The 19662-nt window shown below is 50.3% G+C and overlaps 1 protein-coding gene and 1 pseudogene across 3 annotated transcripts; one reads left to right on the top strand and one right to left on the bottom strand.

Annotated features, from left to right (window-relative positions):
* The first annotated feature begins 591 nt into the window (after positions 1–591).
* Positions 592–14830, top strand: CLU (clusterin). 3 transcript variants are annotated; one of them, XM_016144628.2, is made up of 10 exons: positions 708–722; positions 1294–1418; positions 4402–4530; positions 5778–5926; positions 7239–7409; positions 8847–9258; positions 10351–10455; positions 13157–13386; positions 14144–14316; positions 14575–14830. In XM_016144628.2, the coding sequence occupies exons 3-10, from the start codon at positions 4437–4439 to the stop codon at positions 14582–14584; spliced, it is 1344 nt and encodes a 447-aa protein (XP_016000114.1). In that variant the 5' UTR covers positions 708–722; positions 1294–1418; positions 4402–4436; the 3' UTR covers positions 14585–14830. The 3 variants fall into 3 exon arrangements, with proteins under 3 accessions (XP_016000113.1, XP_016000114.1, XP_016000112.1); XM_016144627.2 differs by lacking the exon at positions 1294–1418 and having other exon boundaries at positions 592–722; XM_016144626.2 differs by lacking the exons at positions 708–722; positions 1294–1418 and adding an exon at positions 3296–3314.
* LOC118612793 lies at positions 6047–6165 on the bottom strand (annotated as a pseudogene).
* Positions 14831–19662: the final 4832 nt, after the last annotated feature.

Here is a 19662-nt window from a genome sequence, read left to right as displayed (position 1 = left end):
CGCACCGGCCAGGAATCAGGGAGGCCGGAGCTGCTTCTGCCCCGAATACATGCTCTGTTCATCCCTAAAAACATTTCTGTCTCCTCTTGGCCAGCAGGTCACCGTGATGGTTCCGGAGTCAGCATTTCTCACTTCGTGTTTTCTTCTTGAGCACAACACCCCTTTCCATCTCCCCCCCCCCTCCATTATTTCTGATAGTTTTCCACTTAAATGAAACAAGAGGAACGACACATGTTTCATGTGAAAGATTAACATTGAATAGGGCTGCTGGACTGGGAGGTTTTATTTTGGGCTAGGACCAGCTAGGGGCGCAGGGGACCCCCGCCAGTCCTGAGGAGAGAGGAACCCAACTGTGCACGTTAACTCAGGCTCTTCCATCGTGGGGGCGCCGTCCCCCAACTCTGAGCCCCCAGGAAGAGGTGCGAGACGACGCCGGGGTCTGTCTCCCCTGGAGTGCAAGACAGGGCCTTTCGCGGTGCCGCTGCGCCCCCCGGCGCCCCTCGCGGGTTGCTGCACCGGATCCCCGCACCCCCGCACTCCCCTCCCGCGCCTGCTTCCAGAAAGCTCCCGATGCATTCCCCGGCATTCTTTGGGCGTGAGTCATGCAGGTCTGCAGCCAGCCCCAAAGGGGGTGTATACGAAGCAGAGCTCTATAAATACTGGCGCCGCACCGCGCTCACCACGCAGCGTCGCCAGGAGGAGCACACGGGCACCACTGACCGGTGAGATGTCCCCACCTTTCCTACCCTTTCCTAGAGCCTCACCCGGCCGGATGGGCGGGCGGGGGTGGCAGGTAGGCGAGGAGAGGACAATCGCTAGTAGCCATAGAGATGTCAGAGCTGCGCTTTGGATGGAGTCAAGGGACCCTGGGAAGGTAGGTGTCCTGATCCCCATCACCAGGCAACCGAGCAAGAGACCAAATAGCTGGGGACGGTGCACAGGCTGGGACTCAGCTCTTTAACGCCAAACACAATTTTGTGGGTGAACAGGACAGGTGTAATGATTCTCTTTTTGCAAAGATGGGGGAAACTGAGACTTGGAGAACTGACCTCTATTGCCGGAAGCTCAGGCTAGTGACTGGCGGAGCCGGCCAGCACGTAGGGTCTTTCTGCAGCATCTTCCCTGTAAAGGTACCATCTCCAGCGATGGTTGTCAGCTTGCATGCATGAGTCATCCTGCTTGCTTCAGAATTTTCTAGTTCTCTGGGTAGTGTGTTTATAAGTATGATGTTTTGATTTAAGTATATGTTACGATCATTTAAATCCTACTCTTTTTGCTTCCTTAATGCACTAGGGTACATCAGAGGAAAGTCACACAACCTGCATCAGACCTCAGACGTCTGATTCAACCGTCTCATTTTATAGATGATAATCTGAGGCCCGGAGGGGTTTAGGAGCACCTGCAAAGATAAACAGCAAGTAGGTGTCAGAATAGAGATTAGAACTGAAGCTTCTTGACCTTCCAGAATTTCTGGACCTAATGAAAAAAAGAACCTGGTTATTAACTATTTTTTTTTTTTTAAAGAGAGAGGCTAGGAATTTAAGAATAAGTACAGATGATACTATAAAAGGATGCTCATGAGAGTGTTCATTATAATAATAGTGGGAAATTACGGACGATTTAAATGTACAGCCTTGTGGGGTAGCAAAGTAGAGTAGACCAGAAAACTGACTATTATATATCCACAAAAGTGTGCTTATAAAGAATACTTGATCTAGCGGATGTAAAGGAGCTGATTGTATACAAATGCATAGGAAATAGAAGGAGATATGCCACAGAGGTAATATTTCCCTCTGGAAGGTATGAATTACCTGTGAATTATTCTCTTATTTTTCTTTTGGTTTAGTTTTCTATGTTTAGGGAGGAAGTAGGGTAAGATCTCGGGCCTTGGGCTTTAGACTCTGTGGCTTGCTAGCTGCGTGGCTGCTTTGCTTAGGTCCCGTGTCCCCCACGCTCTCCCTGCACGGTTTAAGCCCTCCTGGACGGAAGAGGGGGGAAGGAAGGCTGCCCCGTGGTGACGGGAAAAGGAGGGCGTTCGTGGCTCTTCTTATCAGAGAAGTTGGCAGCCAGTCGCCCGGGCCGAGGGGAGTCAGTGCGGCGGGAGGGCAGGTCGCCGCGCTGCTGCCACCGTTCTAGGTTCTAGTGCCGTCCTGGGACTAGTGCTATCACATGGCCCGCAGGCATGAGAGAAAAGCAGATTCTGAATTAGCGTCAGCATTATAACAAGACCCTCTGGCGATTCATAGGCACTTTAAAGGAGCTGGCCATTTCACTAAAGCAAAGACACACAATCACGGAGGGACCGCAGGTGGCCTCTGTGTGCCTGCTTCTGCTCCTTTGCGCCTTTCCAAACCTGCTGCCCGCTCCCACCTCTCCGAGAGATACTGTCGGTGCTCGCGCTTGGTCTTACATCGAATTCTGAAGTAGTCAGAATTCAACACGATTATATGGGACACTGTGTTTACAAAACACAATCACATCTCTGAGTCCTACGTCAGATCCATTTTACAAAGAAACTGAGCCCTAGAGACTTAATCGACTTGGTGTCAAAAAAAGATCACTGGATTGGGTGTTGGGAGAGCTGGGTTCTCATCCTGGGATTTCCATGAGCTTGCCATGGGCCATGGGGGAGCTCCATCCTGTCTCTGGGTTCGGCCTCCCCTCTGGGGTGGAGGAATTGGGCAGAAGACTGATCTCTTTCCTGGCTCTGGGTTCAGTAGCTCCGCATGAACCTCAGGCTCCTGGAGGGAGACCCCGAACTGGCTGCTGGGATTCCAGACTCCTTATCCAGTGCTCTTGCCTTGAAAGGCTGCCCTCCATCTCATTTCTTTAGGACCCAACATCTTGTTTTCTGAATTTCTCAGAAGTTTTTGCTAGCGGGGGGCCTTGCAGGGCATGGTGCGAATGGTATAAATGGCGTGAATGGTGTAAATGGTGTATTATGCAGGCTTTCTCTGTCTAGACAAAGGCTCTGCCCTGCTTGAGGCATTTCAGGCTTCAGTGAGCAGCTAGGGCAGAGCCTGTTAGACCGGGACCTTCCAGCAGGCCTGAAATAGCGCCCTGGCTCAGCTGCCCACTCTGTCTTTGAGGAAGGCGAAGAAGACCCAGTCTTTCTTCCGTGCTGCTTCTGTGCTCTGGGCAGCTGGTTTGGGAACCACAACTCGGCTGCCTTACTAACGACTCTTCAGGAGAGGTTTGCCTTGTTAATCCTGTACCGAGCATCCAGATGGGGCTGCTGAGCTGAGAGCAGTTTCTGGACGTGCACAGTTTCAGGAAGGGGGCACCCCACCTCCCCGTTCTGTTATGAGAAATGGGTGAGTTCAGATAAGCAGTTGGGGGGTGAGGGAAAGGTGGATTACAGATTACAGAGGGAGGGGTTTCTGTTTTGTGCAACAACTTCAGCTTCTGGGAAAGGGTCTATTGTGTAAGACCGGGCTGTCCCCAGGCTCAGGGCAGCCAGCCCAGAGTGGTGGCAGGAACGCCTTGGCAGGGAACCCTGCTGTGGCTTTAAAGGGAATGAGCCAGTGGAAGGGACCTGGCAGAGCAGAGGCATGCGTCCTCCCAGAGGGACTGCTCCTGGGAAGGCCTCAGGGCCCGCGTGCCCCTTGGTCCTAACCTTAACCCTTTGATTTTGTCCCTTCGTCCTTACTCCCTGAAGACAACTGTCCTTCCGTCCTGGCTCCACTCTTTATTTATATCCCCAATCCGTGCAGCCTGGCTCGAGTCTCACAACTAGGAGCGGCAAATGGATGTATTTTCCTGTGCCAACCCGAAGGGTTGGTTGTCAGTGCCTCAGACTCTTGAAACCAGTGTTAGGTTGTGCTGAGGCTGGGTGTGGACGAGGGCAGTGATTGATTGGTGGTGATACTTGCTGTGGGCAGGATGAGTGCTGCAAACGGCAGGAGGGCTGTCAGCTCTGGGATGCAGTCCCCACTTGATGGGGAGACGGGAGAAGGCCGGATGAGCGATCCAATGGAGATGTTTTCAGGGTTTGTCTGATGTGAGCAGGTATCATCAGACAGACCCCTTTCTAGATGCGGAAAGCATGTGTGCCTTGCTCACACATATTTAGCTATTATGGAGGAGGAGGAAGAGGAAGGCTTGGACCTAAGCCCAGGGCTCTGACTCCAGAATTTTTGTTTCTTCTGTATTAAGCCGCTGTCCTGTGGTCCCTCTCTGTACCCACTGCCTCTACTTTCCTTTGAAAGTGTCCGTTGGCAAGTCTGATCTTTTCTCCCAACTTCCCGGGGGGATAAAAATTCGGTAATGCCAGCTGAGAGGGGATAGCGAATGGCGAGGCCTCTGCAGGACTCCTGGGAAGCCGCTGCAGGCAGCAGGCGGGGCCGGAAACCGGCGGGCGTCTAGCTGTTACCATGACAGTGTCCTGTTCTCTACAAACAGAGGCGTGCTGGGATTCCAGAATTGGAGGAGGCAAAATGAAGACTCTACTGCTCTTGGTGGGGCTGCTGGTGACTTGGGAGAACAAGCAGGTGCTGGGCGACCAGGCACTCTCAGACAGAGAGCTGCAGGGTAAGTAGACCAGAGTGCCGCCCTTGGCACACTTCCTTCTTGCCAGGACCCCAGGAGCTGAAGACTGTTTTGTCAGGTCTGGTTTGTTCTGCAGCGCCCCTCTCTGAGCCGCCTCGCCTTGGCCACCTGGCCTGGGCTTTTTGTGGTCAGGTTGGCTTCCAGGCATTTTCAGGTGTATCGAAAGCCTTTTCCAGCTGCTGGGCCTCATTCGGCTGTTTCCTTCCCAGTGTGCATGGCCCGGCACCCACACCTCCTCCGTGAAGGTCCACCGAGCCTGGGCTGTTTGAGGGTTTGTGGACCTCCCTTTTCTGAGTTTCCATAGCCCTTAGTACATGTGTCTGTCCCTTCCTACCGAGAACACCATGCTTCGTAGTCTCTGCTCACAGGGCAAGGAAGGGGAACTATCGCTCAGTCTGAGGCTTGTCATCCTTCAGAGCCCAGCTGGTGGTCTCCAGTTCTGCCAGGCCTTTCCTGAAACCCATCCTCCTTCCACCCCGCTCTCGTCTGACCTGCTGGCCAGTCCTCTGTGTAGTAGTAAAAAAAGAAACCCAGACGTTGAGATCAGACCCTGGTATGAGTCTGGCTCTGCCACCCCTTAGCCGTATAACCCTGGGCAGTATCTTGATCTCACTGGGCTCCTTCTTCTCCGTTTGTGCAATGGGAATAATCATGGTGCCGGCAGTGTTAAAGTGATGCACGCGAGGTGTCCATCTCAGTGCTTTAGCTGATACTTTGTGACATCGTCTAATTGCACTTGTCACACGGTGTTGTGTCTTGGCCACAGTCTCCTTGAGGAACAGCGCTATTCATTCCTCTTTGCTGTCTCTGTCACCGTGCATTGGGGAAATCCAGATGTTTGGTTAAACTGAATTCTAGAAAGATTTATATACAGAAGATAATATTTCATATTGGGGTGCTTAAGAGGTTACGCCTCTAGGATTTGTCTTCCTTGAAATTTTCTTCTATGGCTGGGCAGGCTCGTTCTCCAGCTGGTAGGGGCACAGTGCCGCTGACCCCGCAATGGGGTGTGCCCACTCCGATGGTTTGTGTTTCTCGGACCCTGGGTCCACAATGAGCCTTGTGAGTGGAGCCTATGTCAGAGTCATAGCTGGGGACCGAAGGCTGCCTGCCAGGGGTTTCCAAGCCTTGACAGCCCCTGGACCCAGCTGCCTTTCTGACCACCCAGCTGGTTCCAAGAGATGTCTCTTCCTCTCGCCTCGCTCTACCTCCCTGCCCTTCTCTTACAGAATTGTCCACCGAGGGGAGTAAATACATCAATAAGGAAATTAAAAATGCCCTCAAGGAGGTGAAACAGATCAAGAGCCTCATAGAACACACGAACGATGAGCGCAAATCATTGCTCGGCAGCTTAGAGGAAGCCAAGAAGCAGAAAGAGGTAAGGAAGAGATAGGTGACCATGTCCTCACTTCCACCCTCCTCACTGGAGGGGAGACAGGGCAGGTCACAGATTGCGAGGACCTTGTCAGCTTACAATCCTTTATTTTTTAATTTTTTGTGCCTACAGCACCTGGTCTTCCTAGGTGGTCTCCCATCCAAGTACTAACCAGGCCCGACCCTGCTTAGCCTCCGAGATCAGATGGGACCGGGCTTGTTCAGGGTGGCAGGGCCGTGAACTCCACTGCCTCTTAGTTGAGGAATAAGTGACCAGCAGGTGTAGTCGACGCTTGTGAGTTGGCTCAGTAGGAGGTGTGGGGCCTTCTCCAGCACAGAGCCCGAGACGGAGAGCAGGACGATGGGTTAACGCGAACCCCTTCGGGTTGGATCTTCGCAGTGTCTTCATGGCCTGCTTCATTCTCCTTTGAAGAGTAATACACTCATTCATCAAAATTTGAATATAGAAAAGTCGAAGGGGAAGTTTTTCTGTAACCCTTATGCTTAAGGACAATTCCCTGTTAATGTTTGATCTATTTCTTACTGCTTTTTTTCCCTATACTTTTTTGACAGTGGCTATGTTCAAAATCATGGATTTTTAACCGGGAATATACTTTCTATAATATTAAAACTTACTGTAAACATCCCTTATAATGCTGTATTTCTCGGCCCTTTGTATGTACCACCATTTGCCTGGCTCGTTCCCTAGTTTTGAGCATCTCGATGAATTCTAGTAGTTTTTCTTTGTGCCAGAAACAAATATGGGAACAAATATCTTTGAGCATGAGGATTTGTCCTTTAGTGCAGGATTTCCTGGCATAGATGCTCATAGAAATATTGAGTCAAATGACGTGGGTATGTTAGAGAGTTTTGATAGTTCGGTGACTTTGATTTTGGAAGCTCGCCTATTCCTGCTGCATGCCAGGGACCATGGTTCCAATAGACACCTACGAGTCAGGGAGCCTGCAGGAGCTGAGGAAGGTGATGTTGGCACCAGAAGTTGAGTGTAGGAAGCGCAGTACAAGTGAAAGGTCAGTCCTGGGGTAAAGACTCTAAGTGCAGTGTCAGAGGAGGAGAGGCTGGGGAGGTCTCAGGGGCAGTCGGGTGTTGAAGATGAAAGGACTTGTAACACCAGAGGAGGAGGGAATTTCAGGTAGACAAAAGAAGGGATGAATGAGCCAGAGCAGGGGTGGAAATTAGCATTCAGTGCGGCCGGCCAGCCGGCCAGCCATGGGAAGGTCTGCCTGGGTCAGGGAGAGCCCAGCACCATTGCCATGGTTTCTGTGTGGCTAACCTGGCCTTGTGTCCTCCTGTAGGATGCCCTAACTGATACCAAGGAAACTGAAATGAAGCTGAAGGCATCCGAGGGGGTGTGCAATGAGTCCATGATGGCCCTCTGGGAGGAATGCAAGCCCTGCCTGAAACAGACCTGCATGAAGTTCTACGCACGCGTCTGCAGAAGCGGGTCAGGGCCGGTCGGCCGCCAGGTAAAAAGGGGAAAAATGCTCCCTAAGCGCAGCCCGGGCTCTGAGTGGGGAGTGAGGAGATCTGAATGAAATATTGCTGTCATTTTTCACCCAACTCCAGTGTGCGGGGTTTTTCCCCACACCAAGCACTGACGCCAGCAGGTTGTCCTACAATTCAACTCAATTCTGATACGATCTACTTCGAGGTAGCATCAGATTCCACAGCTTAAGGGCTGAGTTCCATAAGACCGCCCACCTCCATGCCCTTCAGATGCCAGTCACAAGTCCACATGGTCACCTGTGCTGCTTCTGACTGGCTGCAGATTGGAGGTTCCCACAATCCCCTTTACTTGCTCGATTACAGGTTTATTAAAAAAGGATAGAACTCAGGAACAAGCAGATGGAAGAGATGCATAAGGCAAGGTATGGGGAAGGAGCATGAAGCGTCCATGCCGTCGCTTGGCATGCAGCTCTCCTCAGACATCTACATGTTCGCCAGTCCTGTGCTTTTGGGTTTCAATGGAGGCTTCATTGCATAGGCATGGTCGATTAAGTGATTGGTCATTGGCGGTCAATTCAACCTGCAGCCCTCTTTCATCCTCAGAAATCAGGGGTTGCTACTGAGAGTTCTAATCATGGTTGGTTCCCCTGGCAACCAGCCTCATCCTTAGGTGTTTTCCAAAAGTCGCTTCATTAACATAACATAACATAACATAACATAACATAACATAACATAACATAACATAACATAACATAACAACAAAGGCACCTTTATTGTCCTTATCACAGGACATTCCAAGGCTTTTAGGAGCTCTTTGTTAGGAATGTGTATTCCTTATCAGAAATTACAATATCACAGTTTCTTTTCATGGGCCAGATGCAGTTGATTAGTTCTGGCTTCATGTGGGCCCAGAAAGCCATGATCAATTAGTAATGATTGCTGTGAATGGAGAGCTGTGGAGTCATAAAAAGCATTTGCGCCAGGTGTTGGCCATCTCTTAGAAGATTCTTATGGCTGTGTCCAGTTAGACTGAAGGAATTGAGAATTTTTAGTACATTAATGTTGATCCTATCCTCCCCTGAGGGTCTTGCTCATCCGAACTCACGAATTTTGCTATGCACTGGAAGGCATATCAGTTGGCCTTTGGCTGAGCAGGGGTGGGGATCATTAGTGGTCAAAGAGGACAGCAGACCAGTGAGCGGTAGGCTCTGGGACTCTCTCAGCCTCATAGGTCTTCCCACACTCTTCCCCAGCAGGGCGGGTAGAATGGAAGGGCACTGGCCTGACAGTTCAGAGAGCGGGGAGCCAGTCCCAGTCCCTTTGGCATGGGCCGCGTGACTCTAAGGGGCCCCAGCTAAGTGAGGGGCTGGGCCTGGCCCATGCCAGCAGGAGTGGAGCGCAGGAGGCTGGGGCTTCAGTGGGTTTCTCCTAACGGTTCTCCGTGCTGCCCACCACAGCTGGAGGAGTTCCTGAACCAGAGCTCTCCCTTCTACCTCTGGAGTAATGGAGACCGCATTGACTCCCTGCTGGAGAATGACAGGCAGCAGACCCACGTGCTGGATGCCATGGAGAACAGATTCAAACGCGTGTCCAGTATTATGGATGAACTTTTCCAGGACAGGTTCTTCAGCCGGGAGTCCCTGGACACCCCCTACTTCTCGTCCTTTGGCTCGTCCCCGAGGAGGTCTCTCTTCTTCAGTCCCAGGTCCCGCTTTGCACGGAACATTATGCCTTTCTCCATGTTCAGAGCCCCAAACTTCCAGGACATGTTCCAGCCCTTATTCGACATGATCAACCAGGCTCAGCAAGCCATGGATGGCCACCTCCACAGACTTCCCTACCAGTTCCCGATGGCGGAATTCACGGCAGGTTAGAAAGATGTCTCGTTTCCCCTGAGAAGGGGTGGGAGCTATCAGCTGGTTGAGAGACCCATCAGATGCTGGGAACTATGCTGGGACTTGGCGTGTGTCACCTTGATTTCCCTCCAGCCACCCCATGAGGGTGGGAGTAACCCCACTGAAGGAACAGAAAACAAGGACAGAGAGATAAAGGAGCGTGTCCAGGTTTTCACAGCCTGTAAAATGGGACCTGCAGAACTTGGAGTCTGTGTTTTTTCAGGTGTACCATGCCCCTTCAGCAACTGGTGGGCATCACATTGAACCTTCCCCTCTAGAGAACCTCTTGGGAACTTAGGTGGCTTTCTGTGGACCCACGTGTACAAATTATATAATTGGCCCCTATTATAGTTAAGAAAGCTGTTTGTAGCTGCAGCCTTAGGGCCTGGTAGAGAATGGGTGCACAATGAATATTTTTTGAATGAGTGAAGTCTCATTTGGACATGAAAAGCCAATACTTGCATAAGTGACTTCCTTCATTGAACCATTAGACCCTGGTTGGCCAACACCATCTCCTAAATGCTGTAGTTTGGCAGCAGGGTTCGGCTTTTAAATGCATTGGAAATACAGGGGAGTGTTGAATTCAACCAGCATTTACTGCATCCGTAGTGGGGTCTGGGGGGCTTGTGTTATAAGGAGGATTTAAGGAGGATCCCATTCTTGCCTTTGAGGGGCTTGATGACTGGCTAGGGGGAGAGAAAAGAGCCAGATAAAATGCAGACTGGGTTGTGATGCCAAAGGTAAGTGCAAATAGCTGAGGGAGTGTGGAGGCAGGAGAGGGCTCATCAGGTGGGTGTGGTAAGGGAGGCCACGCCCAGCTGGGGAAACCCCGGGAACCACCGCCTGGTCTTGCAGGGAGCCCTGACCAGAGGCTTGTGTCTGTGGGCAAATTCCAACCTGCTCCGCCTGTAGAACCTTCTCAAATGTTCAATTAGTAGTGTGTGTGTGTTTGTGTGTGGCGGGGTGGGGGGCGCGGGGGGGGGGGTTCAGAGAGGTCCGGGTAGCCCATCACCGGGTTGCTAGGTAGGGCCCCTTGGCATGACTTCCTCTTCCCTCATTTCTCTAGAAGACCATGATAACCGCTCTGTGTGCAAGGAGATCCGTCACAACTCTACGGGATGCCTGAGGATGAAGGACCAGTGTGAGAAGTGCCGGGAGATCTTGTCAGTCGGTGAGTCGGGGAGCCTGGGGTCCCTGCTACCTCAGTGGGGCTGCCTCGATGGGGTCAGACAGAGGGAGTTCAGATTCCAGCTCTGCTGCCTTCTAGCCGTGGCACTGGGGGAGGCCCTCTGCCTCGCTTTGCCTGGGCCCCTTACCTGTAGACGAGGGCCAGGATGTGGAGTCGTACCTGAAGTTGGGAAACTAAGTATATAGACTGCCTGCCACACGCTCAGCACACAGCTGATAGGCGGTCCAGGGAGGGGCCGCTATGCTTTTTAAGAAAGCCATCGCCCTTTGATTTCCCCCAGTTATTCTTTTCCTCTGAGGGCCTAGCATAGTAGACATCCTCATTTTCTGCTGCAGACGATAAAATTTCAATAGTCTGTTTTCCGCTTAACAGACACTTACCATGTGCCAGGCACTGTTCTAAACATTTTGCAAGCAATTACGCATTTCCTCAGAATGGCCCTAAGTTAGGTACAAATATTGTCTCTATCTTAACAGAGGTGCAAAATCAGTCAGAGAAAGGTTAAGTAACTTCCCAAGATTACTGGACAGCCCACATGGGGGAGCTCCGTGTTGGGGATGTGTTCTTAACCGGCGCTTTGTGTTCTGTCCCCAGCGCACAGGGGTCACTGCCCGTGGTCCCTTAGCTCTCCAGCAGCGTTGCTATTGGTTGGTTGGTCCCTGAGGCAAAGGAGATATAGCTCCCTTCAGCTGTTCCCTTCAGTTTTATCAGATCTGGACACCGGCTGGTTTCTTCCTACTTTGCGATAATAGCTATAAAAGCATCTAGAATATTTCCTGGTTCATTACAGTCTGTGCTCAGAAAGAGTCAGTTGTTTCTCTTATAAATAGAAGACCAGTCTTGTGGCTTTGCTCTTATTTAATATGTTTGGGTTTGCCAGGGCCGGCCTTCAGAGTCTGGTTAGATACTCCGGCCTCGTTCCTATAATTTTAGAAGCCACTGCAAAATAAATACAAGTGTAGATGGGTACAGAGCCAAGCCTCTTTGGTCTGTTCCCATGGGATACCATAGTTAGAACAGCATAAATTACATAGTGCCTGCTAGTAGAAAGTTAGTCATATTAAGGCTAGAAGGAAAGACGTACAGATGCCTCGGCTCAGATTGGCACCCCCGGCCCTGGTCCTGGTGGTCACCTAAACAGCTGCCTTCTTTTCTCCACGGGGGAACACGTGCGACCTCTGAGTTAAGGTGCTTGCAGCCATATGAGCACGTGCTGGCCAGGAACTCCACGCTAGGGTTTCTCGACTTGGGCTCCATCGACATTTTGGCTCGATTCGTTCTTTGTTGCTGGGGGCTGTCCTGTGCGCTGGGGGACGGCCTCTCCCCTCTAGAAAGTAGTAGCCGTCCCCCCACCGCCCCAGGTGGATAACTAAAATTTTTTTCCGACCTTGCCGATGTTTTCTGGGGGGGGCAGTGTCATCCCCCGATGGGATCCACTGCTCTAGACTGAGACTCGGTTCTCAGTGACTTTTCTAATTTTTTAATTATGTCCTGCTAAAAGAGTTAAGGTTATTCATTATCTTTTCCAACCTAGCTTCTTGTTAGTAATTCTCTTTCTTGCCCCAGCTAACATTTTATTATAATGCGAACGGTTGCATTTACTGATTTTAATATAAACGACTGCCTTTCTTCAGCGCGGAAAGGTCTCCTTTCCCCTGCCGTGCTTAGATGTGATGTGCTCTCCTTGCAACAGTTCTGAAAAATTTATGGGAAGAAAAAACAGTAGTCTTTAAGAGAGGTAGTGGGTAGTTGCCAGCTCTTATCAATCTGACGACCTGCAGTCAGTGCTCAGGGACTAAAGATAATGAACTCCGTCTACCCTGCTCTCCTGGTGAGCTTCGTGACCAGCCGCGGTGGGCAGGTGGGAAGCCGAGGGCCCCAGCCACCGGGCTGCTGTGCTTTGTGACTCAACAGTGCTGGCTGGCTTTTCTGCCGCGTGGACTCTTGGGGCCAGAAGTTTCAACTCTGTAGATATGCCCAAAAGACAAGCTTGGAGAATTTTCCAGACCCCTAGACTCAGAATAGGAAGAGCCTAAGTCTGGGAATTAAAGCCCTCTGTTCAATTCTGGCCCCATAAATTGTTTAATCTATGACTTTAGACAAGTGATTTACTTTTGAGGGCCTCGATTTCACTACTGGTAAAAAAAAAAATTTCATTGCTGATAGTTCTTCGAATACATCCGATTACTAGAGATAATGGATATTCAAAGCACTTCCGTGGTCTCTGGCACATAATAGGCGCCACACGAATGGCCGCTCTGAGTAACATCCCCCCTCCCCAGGACGGATTCCTGGGGGAACTGGGGCAGCCAGGGCTGAGCACGTAGAGCACTGAGACCCAGGCTCCTCAGAGCGTGGTCAGTGCCGCTCACCACCGTCTCCAAGGAGATAAGGGTCTTGCACCAGAAGGTAAATCGACCATGTCGCCAAGCACACTGTTTAGTTCAAGTGACACTGTTTTCCAGAGCAAGACTTTCTCGACGAAGGAAGCTGTGTATTGATCTGCATTCTGCGGGGAGCTCTCAATTTTGTCACAGACTGATGACGAGCGGTTTGGGGACCAGCGCTGAGACGAGGTCCCGGCTTAAGGTTCCGGCTGCATGAACTGACTTCCATTCGTGTTTCTTCCCTTTTTAGCTTTCCCTTCACATGTTTGCCTTTTGTTTTTTCCCTCTCTGGGCAGACTGTTCGGCCAGCGACCCCTCCCAGAACCAGCTACGACAGGAGCTGAACAGTTCCCTCCAGCTTGCCGAGAAGTTCTCCAAGCTGTACGACGAGCTGTTCCAGTCCTACCAGCAGAAGATGCTCAACACCTCCTTCCTGCTGAAGCAGCTGAACGAGCAGTTTAACTGGGTGTCCCAGCTGGCTAATCTCACTCAGGGCGAAGAACCGTATTCTCTCCAGGTCACTACGGTGAGTCGTGTCCCGGCCACACACTGAAGATGGGGCACAAACATGATCTGCAGGTGATGTGACCCTCCCCTGGGGGGTGAAATGGGATGAGGATATTAGGGGAGCCGCTTCTGCTTCTGATGGAACGTCCGCCACATGGCAGGAAACGTAAGACCTTTATGTACATTGTTGCGCGGAAGCCTCGTCACCCAGTGAGGTGCAGTGTCGTGCAAGACCCCATTTTCGAATGGGGAAAGTGAGAGAGGTTCCACAGCTTGCCTGAGGTCAGAGAACTGGTGGGTGAATCGCCTGGGCGTTGGAACCTGTCTGTCTGGCTTAGGACCGTGTGCTCTTTCCACGAAGCTGCCTCGCTGCCCTCCACCGTGTGGGATAGCTCACGAATTCGTGCATCGTTCCCTACCAGTGATAAAGAGCTTCTCTCTAGCACTGGGAACCTTTTATTTTCTTTCCCTGATTCCTTTTCTACCACAGCCTGGCCAGTGGCTGCTCAAAGAAAACATGGTGGCTTGGAAATCACCATGGTGGCCTGGAAATTTTTTACTCCGCGGGGCTTCCCCTGGGCTGGTCATTTTGTTGCCGTTTACACCTTCCGACGAGTGTCTCTGAATTAGGGCATTTCTGTTCGCCGAGGTGATACGTGTTGAGATTAGTAAAAAGCAAAAGGGCCCAACTCTCCAGACTTAAGCCTGACTTTTGTTGCAAAATGGATCCAGTCAGGCCAGTGTTTCAGCCCTTGTCTGACCTCTCCTCCTTCCAGGTGGCTTCCCACAGTTCTGACTCCAGCGTTCCCACTGGCTTCACGAAGGTGGTCCTGAAGCTCTTTGATTCCGACCCCATTACCGTGACAGTCCCAGAGGTCTCCTGGGACAACCCTGCATTTATGGAGACCGTGGCAGAGAAAGCTCTGCAGGAATACCGCCAAAAGCACCGGTGAGTATGCGAGTCTCAGCTTCGGCTGTGCCGAGCCCAATGGCCCTGGGAGCCGAAAACACGGCCGAGCACCCAGCCTTCGAATGACTGACTGCTCCCGCAGCCGGAGCCCAGACTCGAAGCCAGGAAACCACCGGGAATTCTGTTTATTTATTTTTTTGGAAGATTTTCTTTCTTGTTTGATAAACATGTGAGCGTTGGCTGCTGCCTCTCAGTGAATATGGAGCCCTCACCTTCTCCTTCCCCCTTCTTTTTCAGGGAGGAGTGAGATGTGACAGCTGCTTTTCCAAATATAGGGGCATCTGAGTCTAGTTGCCCCTGAGATGAGCCACAGATCCCCCTAGAGAGAGCTCTGCATGCCACCAAGTGACCAGGCCCTGACCTCGAAGCCCTCCCGACCCCGCCCCGCCTCTCCTCCCTCTGGATTCTGCACTCTGACACCTGCCCTTGCCGATCGTGGGAGGAACATCCCCTGCATGCTACTAACTCAATAAAACTGCCCGTGTGCTCTGCAGTGGCCTCTCTCGAGCTCCTTTTTTTTCTACGTCCCATTCGTCTTCGTTTGGGTGTAGGCAATAAAAAAGCAGCAGACGTGAAAAAGAACCGGCGGTGGCTAAGATGGGGTGGGGGCAGTGCATGGCTGAGGCGAGAAGGAACGTGACAGTGGAGCTGGCCCGATTCAAGAATTTCCTCGCTGTTAGGAAGAGCTAATAACTAAAATAACTTCCCGAAAAGTGAACCTTTTCCATTCCATGATAAAACTGTCGATGTGTTGCGATTGGGGTGAGGGGAATATCCTCAAGGGATTCACTGAAAATTAGGGCGAGGGAGGGATAATAATAAGGCATGCTGGGTGTTTAATATATAATTGATACTTTCCTTAGGGAAACTATCGTCTCCAAAAGACGAGGCAATTTTCATTTTAGTTGTAAGGGCTTGGAATCTCTGTGGCACATCTTCACTGTGGTACTGTTCGTCCACTATAGCTTTGTCTGGACTATAAGAATTTCTCCTCTGCTAGGACTTTTTCTCATGACTATTCATTCACTCAGTCTGAAATATAGCTTGGCTGCAGTACCCTGTTCTGCCAGCAGGTGGCCTGACTAACCATGCTGCTCATCAACGTTAAATGGGTAAGCCTTCCCATTTATGAATACATAGTTATGTGCAATTTTTGACTGCACAGAGGGTTAGTGCTCCTAACCTCTTCATTGTTCAAGGGTCAACTGTATAATTACAGAATTTCGTCCATCAGACATACTTCAAATGGCAAAAAATCTGGCTGTATCTCAGCTTTATAGCAAAATCCACATGTAAATGAATAGCACAGAATATTCTTAGGTCACTGTCCCCTGTCTCTCTCTTTTAAGTTATAGGCATCTCTGCCACACAAGCAACAAACTCTAAGGCTTAGCTTATGTCCAAAGAAGCTAGTATTTTAGCATTTCTATCAAAATCAGAGTAAAGTTAATATGAGTCACTTGGTGATATATAGAAATTATGGTTATGGGTTCAGAAGGCATTCATTAAAATGGCCATAATTGTAAACTGTATGTTTGACATATCGTGTTTCGAAAGTTATTTTTTGGTGTTCTCTTGTTACGTTGCTAGATTCTGGCAGCCATTATATCTAGTTGTTTCTTTTTATACAACCTTCTTTAAACTCTCCTAGTCTAGCACCTGAAAAGACAGAGCCGAAAGCTGACTGTGAGGTTCCCTGGGGCCTTCTTTCCGTCCTCTTCCCCCTTTGCACAGTGGCTTGGTTTGAGGCTCCTTGGATGTCCCTCTGTCCCTGATAGAGAAGCTCCAGCCTGAGGCACTAGAAAGACTGAGGCAGGAAACGAGATCACCAAGATACAGGGGTGAGATGTGGGCGCTTCCGGAGGGGGGTTCTGTGGATAATGAGCCCTTGGTTCCTGACTTCTCGGATTCTTGTGGCGAATGGGAGTGGGCCTTGTTCTGAGAAACGGGCTTGGCATCTGCCTGGGTGGCACCGACCCCGCCGTGAGCCCGTGTTGACGCTTGACATGCCTCTGCCAGAAAGTTGTAATGATATAATTAATCTCTGATGACTAAAGGGTGAAATGACACTGGAGTTGTGTAGTGTGCAGGTGGCGCAACTGTAACCAGCAGCCATGCGCCAGCCAAAGTGCCCTAGAACCTGGGCCAACCCCTTCCTGTAATCCCGTTAGGTCCGGACCACTGTCCTCAGGGCAGGGGTTATTGACTCCACATCCCAAAGGCTTCCAGGAGTAGCCTTCGTTAGAGAAGTGTCACGTGATCTGGTGGGCCTTGATGGGAGAGCACCCAACTCCCGTTCCTCGTGGCAGACATGAAAGGGACCTGTTTGCTTGTTCTTCACCTTGAAGTAGCAGGGAGTAGGGGAGGGGTGGGAGCCAGGATGCTGGGGGTATGTGTGTGCGCAGAGCTCACCACCAGGTGGGGTGGGAGGCGACAGAAGGGCCGTTCCACTCAGGCTTCGCAACCCCAAAGGGCCTCCAATTAGGCTTTTGATATCATCTCCCCTGGGGTGAGAGTCTGATCAGTCACGCTGACGGGAAGCGCTCACCATGTAACAGTAGCTTCTTCCCACCCAGACTGGGCTGGAGGCTTGGACTGCTGGCAGGTCCTAAGGGTACACGGGTGCTGCTTTCTGAGGGGACCTGAGTGAAGTTTGTAGCCAGCCCAAGGAAACCATCATCCTGCCAGGAGGAGACCACCTGGTAGTAGCAGTCTAGGTCACCTGACAAAGCAAGACACCGCTCAGCTCAGATAGCCTTGACCAAGGAGAGGAGGACAGGAGGGGTCCAGGCCTAGGCTCCCTTCCTACTCTTGCTTTGGAAGGTTCAGAACCTGAGCGGGAGGGAGAAGGCAGAGTGTGTTCCCATCACCCCCCCCTCCTCCTAGGATGGGGGCGGGGAAGAGCTTTGATTTGGATATGAGATTGACATTCCAAAGTAAACTGATCCTTTACTAACCGTGATGTTTTCAGGAATAAAGAAACCAGCTTGAGATGTTATCAAGCGATGGGAACAGGGGTCAGAATGACTAAAATGGTTTCAAGTTTGTGCCTCCAAATGAGTTGAAACTCCAAAATAAACAGATCCAGGGGCTTTTTTTTTTTTTTCTTTTTTCATAATTAAGCATGAGGTTGAGATGTGAGATATATCGGGCAGAGGTCACTGAGAGTGAGGTTGTAGAAATAATAGAGACCATTTATCTGCAGGCATTAAGTGGCAGAATTGGGATCAGAGCTGGGTGATTCCAGAGTCCATGGGGACATTACTGCCACCTCTTAGCCGCCCAGAGCTTCCCACCTCAGTTTCCTATCCAGCCTCAGCATTTGCCTGGTAAATTCTAGCTGTAATGGAATAGTCTTGCAAACCTAGGAAGTATTAAATAATTCTGAAGACAACGCATAAAGGACTTGATTCTGCAGCGTTTATTAGCAGAACTGACGATTACCAAATTGGTCAATAAGGTTAATAGTAAATGCTAGACCATGTGGAAATAATTCACTTCCTCTGCTTGGAAATTTGCATGCTTCCTTTGGGCTGGTAACCTCTCCCCACAATTCGACTTTGAGAGCCACTCATGGCCCGTCGGCCTGGATGCGCTTTGATTTAGTTTCATACCAGCCTAGGGAAACACCATATCTATTTCTTAGATGTTGCTGGCAATCGCTGCTGTCCACTGTTAGAGGTCCAGTCTTAGAGCAACAGGCTCCAAGCCTCAGTACCATGTTTTTCCAGGTCTCCCGAGATAAGATTGCGGGTAGCCGACTCATGCTACCTGAGGCTCAGACAATTAGGTCAGTGCTGTGGGAGAGAGAAGCCAGCCAGTGGGAATCTGGAACAGAGGTTAGTGAGGAGGAAGCAAGGAAGGGGAGAAAAAGGGATCCTTATCAGGGATGCCCTCAGGAGCCCAATTGCTGGGCTCAGTACTCATTACTCAATATCAAAAGACTCTGAATCAGAGGAAGAGGAAATTATATTCATCAAAAGCCTGATCCAGAAAGGACATCTGGGTTCTCTGGGAATTAGAAAGCCTATTTCCAGAACATTCTTTTGCCTTAGCCTTCCGGTGATTGAAGTTTTCCTAAATTTCAGGGTTTCAGACTTAAGCCATTGCGATCTGTCCCTTTTTGCCTGTAATTCTCCCACTGGGGTAGACAGGAGTGCCAGAAGACCACAAAACAAACATGGTATTCCTTTCTAGAGCAGAAATGTTATTTAAAGATTTGAAAATTAAACATTACTAAAAAGTTTGTAACACGATTACATAATAAAATAGAATGCAAAATTCAGATTTAAAAAAATTAAATCCAAGCTATCGAAAATACAGGACTGCAAGACATACTTTGGGTAAAAACTTGAAGGTGCTGCCTTTCTGACTTGCTGTGTGACGCTGGACAAAGTTCTTCACCTCTCTGAGCCTTGGTTTCCTCATCTGTAGAACACGGGATTTAGCCTGCTATGCTTACCTTTGTATTAGGTTCGCCAATCCGTCTTCCTTTGTATGTCAGTCGGGGTCTTCCAGAGAAATAGAACCAATGTACAGATTAGATTTACCTCAAGGCGTTGGTTCAAATGACTTCCCAAGCCTGAAATCTGTAGCCCCCACAGGCTGGGAACTCAATCAAAAGCTCTCAAGACAGAATTTATTCTCCCATAAAACTCCGCTTTTGCTTTTAAGCCTTTTCAGCTGGCTGCCTGAGGCCCATTCACATTGTCACGGATTTCCCTGAGTCAACTGGTGGTAGGTGTTAACTACGCCCCCGAAATACCTTCATTTCGGAGCAACACTTGGAGTAGCGTGTGATGAAATAACTCAGTACCACAGTAAGTTAACCCACAAAACTAATGGGCGCACCTGGCAGTGGTGAGCGGGGTGGGCTTCGTGGGCGCCTGACCTCCCTGGGCAGTGTCAGAAGGGTCCTGCGCTTAAGTTAGTGCTCTGCCGTCACCCTCCTGACATCCTTGTTTTGCACTGGGCCCTGAGAACTGCTTCGCTGGTCCTGCTGAGGTGTCCGTCCTTGCTCTCACGGCCATGGCCTCGGGTCTTCCGGCTGAGCCGGGCTCCGAGGAGCTTCGGTCCGGGAGGGCTGGCCGGGTAGCCACGCTGTACCATTTCCCTGACACGCCGCCACATTCTCCCTGGTGTCACCGTTTAACATCCTATGCACATCGTCTGGTTTCCCTGAACAAAAATACAGATTTTTATTGGAGTAAAAAATACATAATGCAAAATTACCATTTTAATCATTTTTCAGTGTACAGTTCAGTGGCACTAAGGAGTCACACTGTTGTGAAAGCATCGCCACCACATCCTGAACTTTTTCATCTT

This window comes from Rousettus aegyptiacus, unplaced genomic scaffold, assembly GCF_014176215.1.
Source record: "Rousettus aegyptiacus isolate mRouAeg1 unplaced genomic scaffold, mRouAeg1.p scaffold_m13_p_16, whole genome shotgun sequence".
Classification (NCBI taxonomy): Eukaryota; Metazoa; Chordata; class Mammalia; order Chiroptera; family Pteropodidae; genus Rousettus; species Rousettus aegyptiacus.
The sequence above is the reverse complement of the archived record's forward strand: the minus strand, read 5'-3'. Positions and strand labels throughout refer to the sequence as shown.

Coding starts and splice junctions, on each gene's coding strand:
- CLU (XM_016144626.2), top strand. Junction 4,531..5,777: donor CTCAGACAGAGAGCTGCAGG/GTAAGTAGACCA, acceptor CTTCTCTTACAG/AATTGTCCACCGAGGGGAGT. Junction 13,387..14,143: donor ATTCTCTCCAGGTCACTACG/GTGAGTCGTGTC, acceptor TCCTCCTTCCAG/GTGGCTTCCCACAGTTCTGA.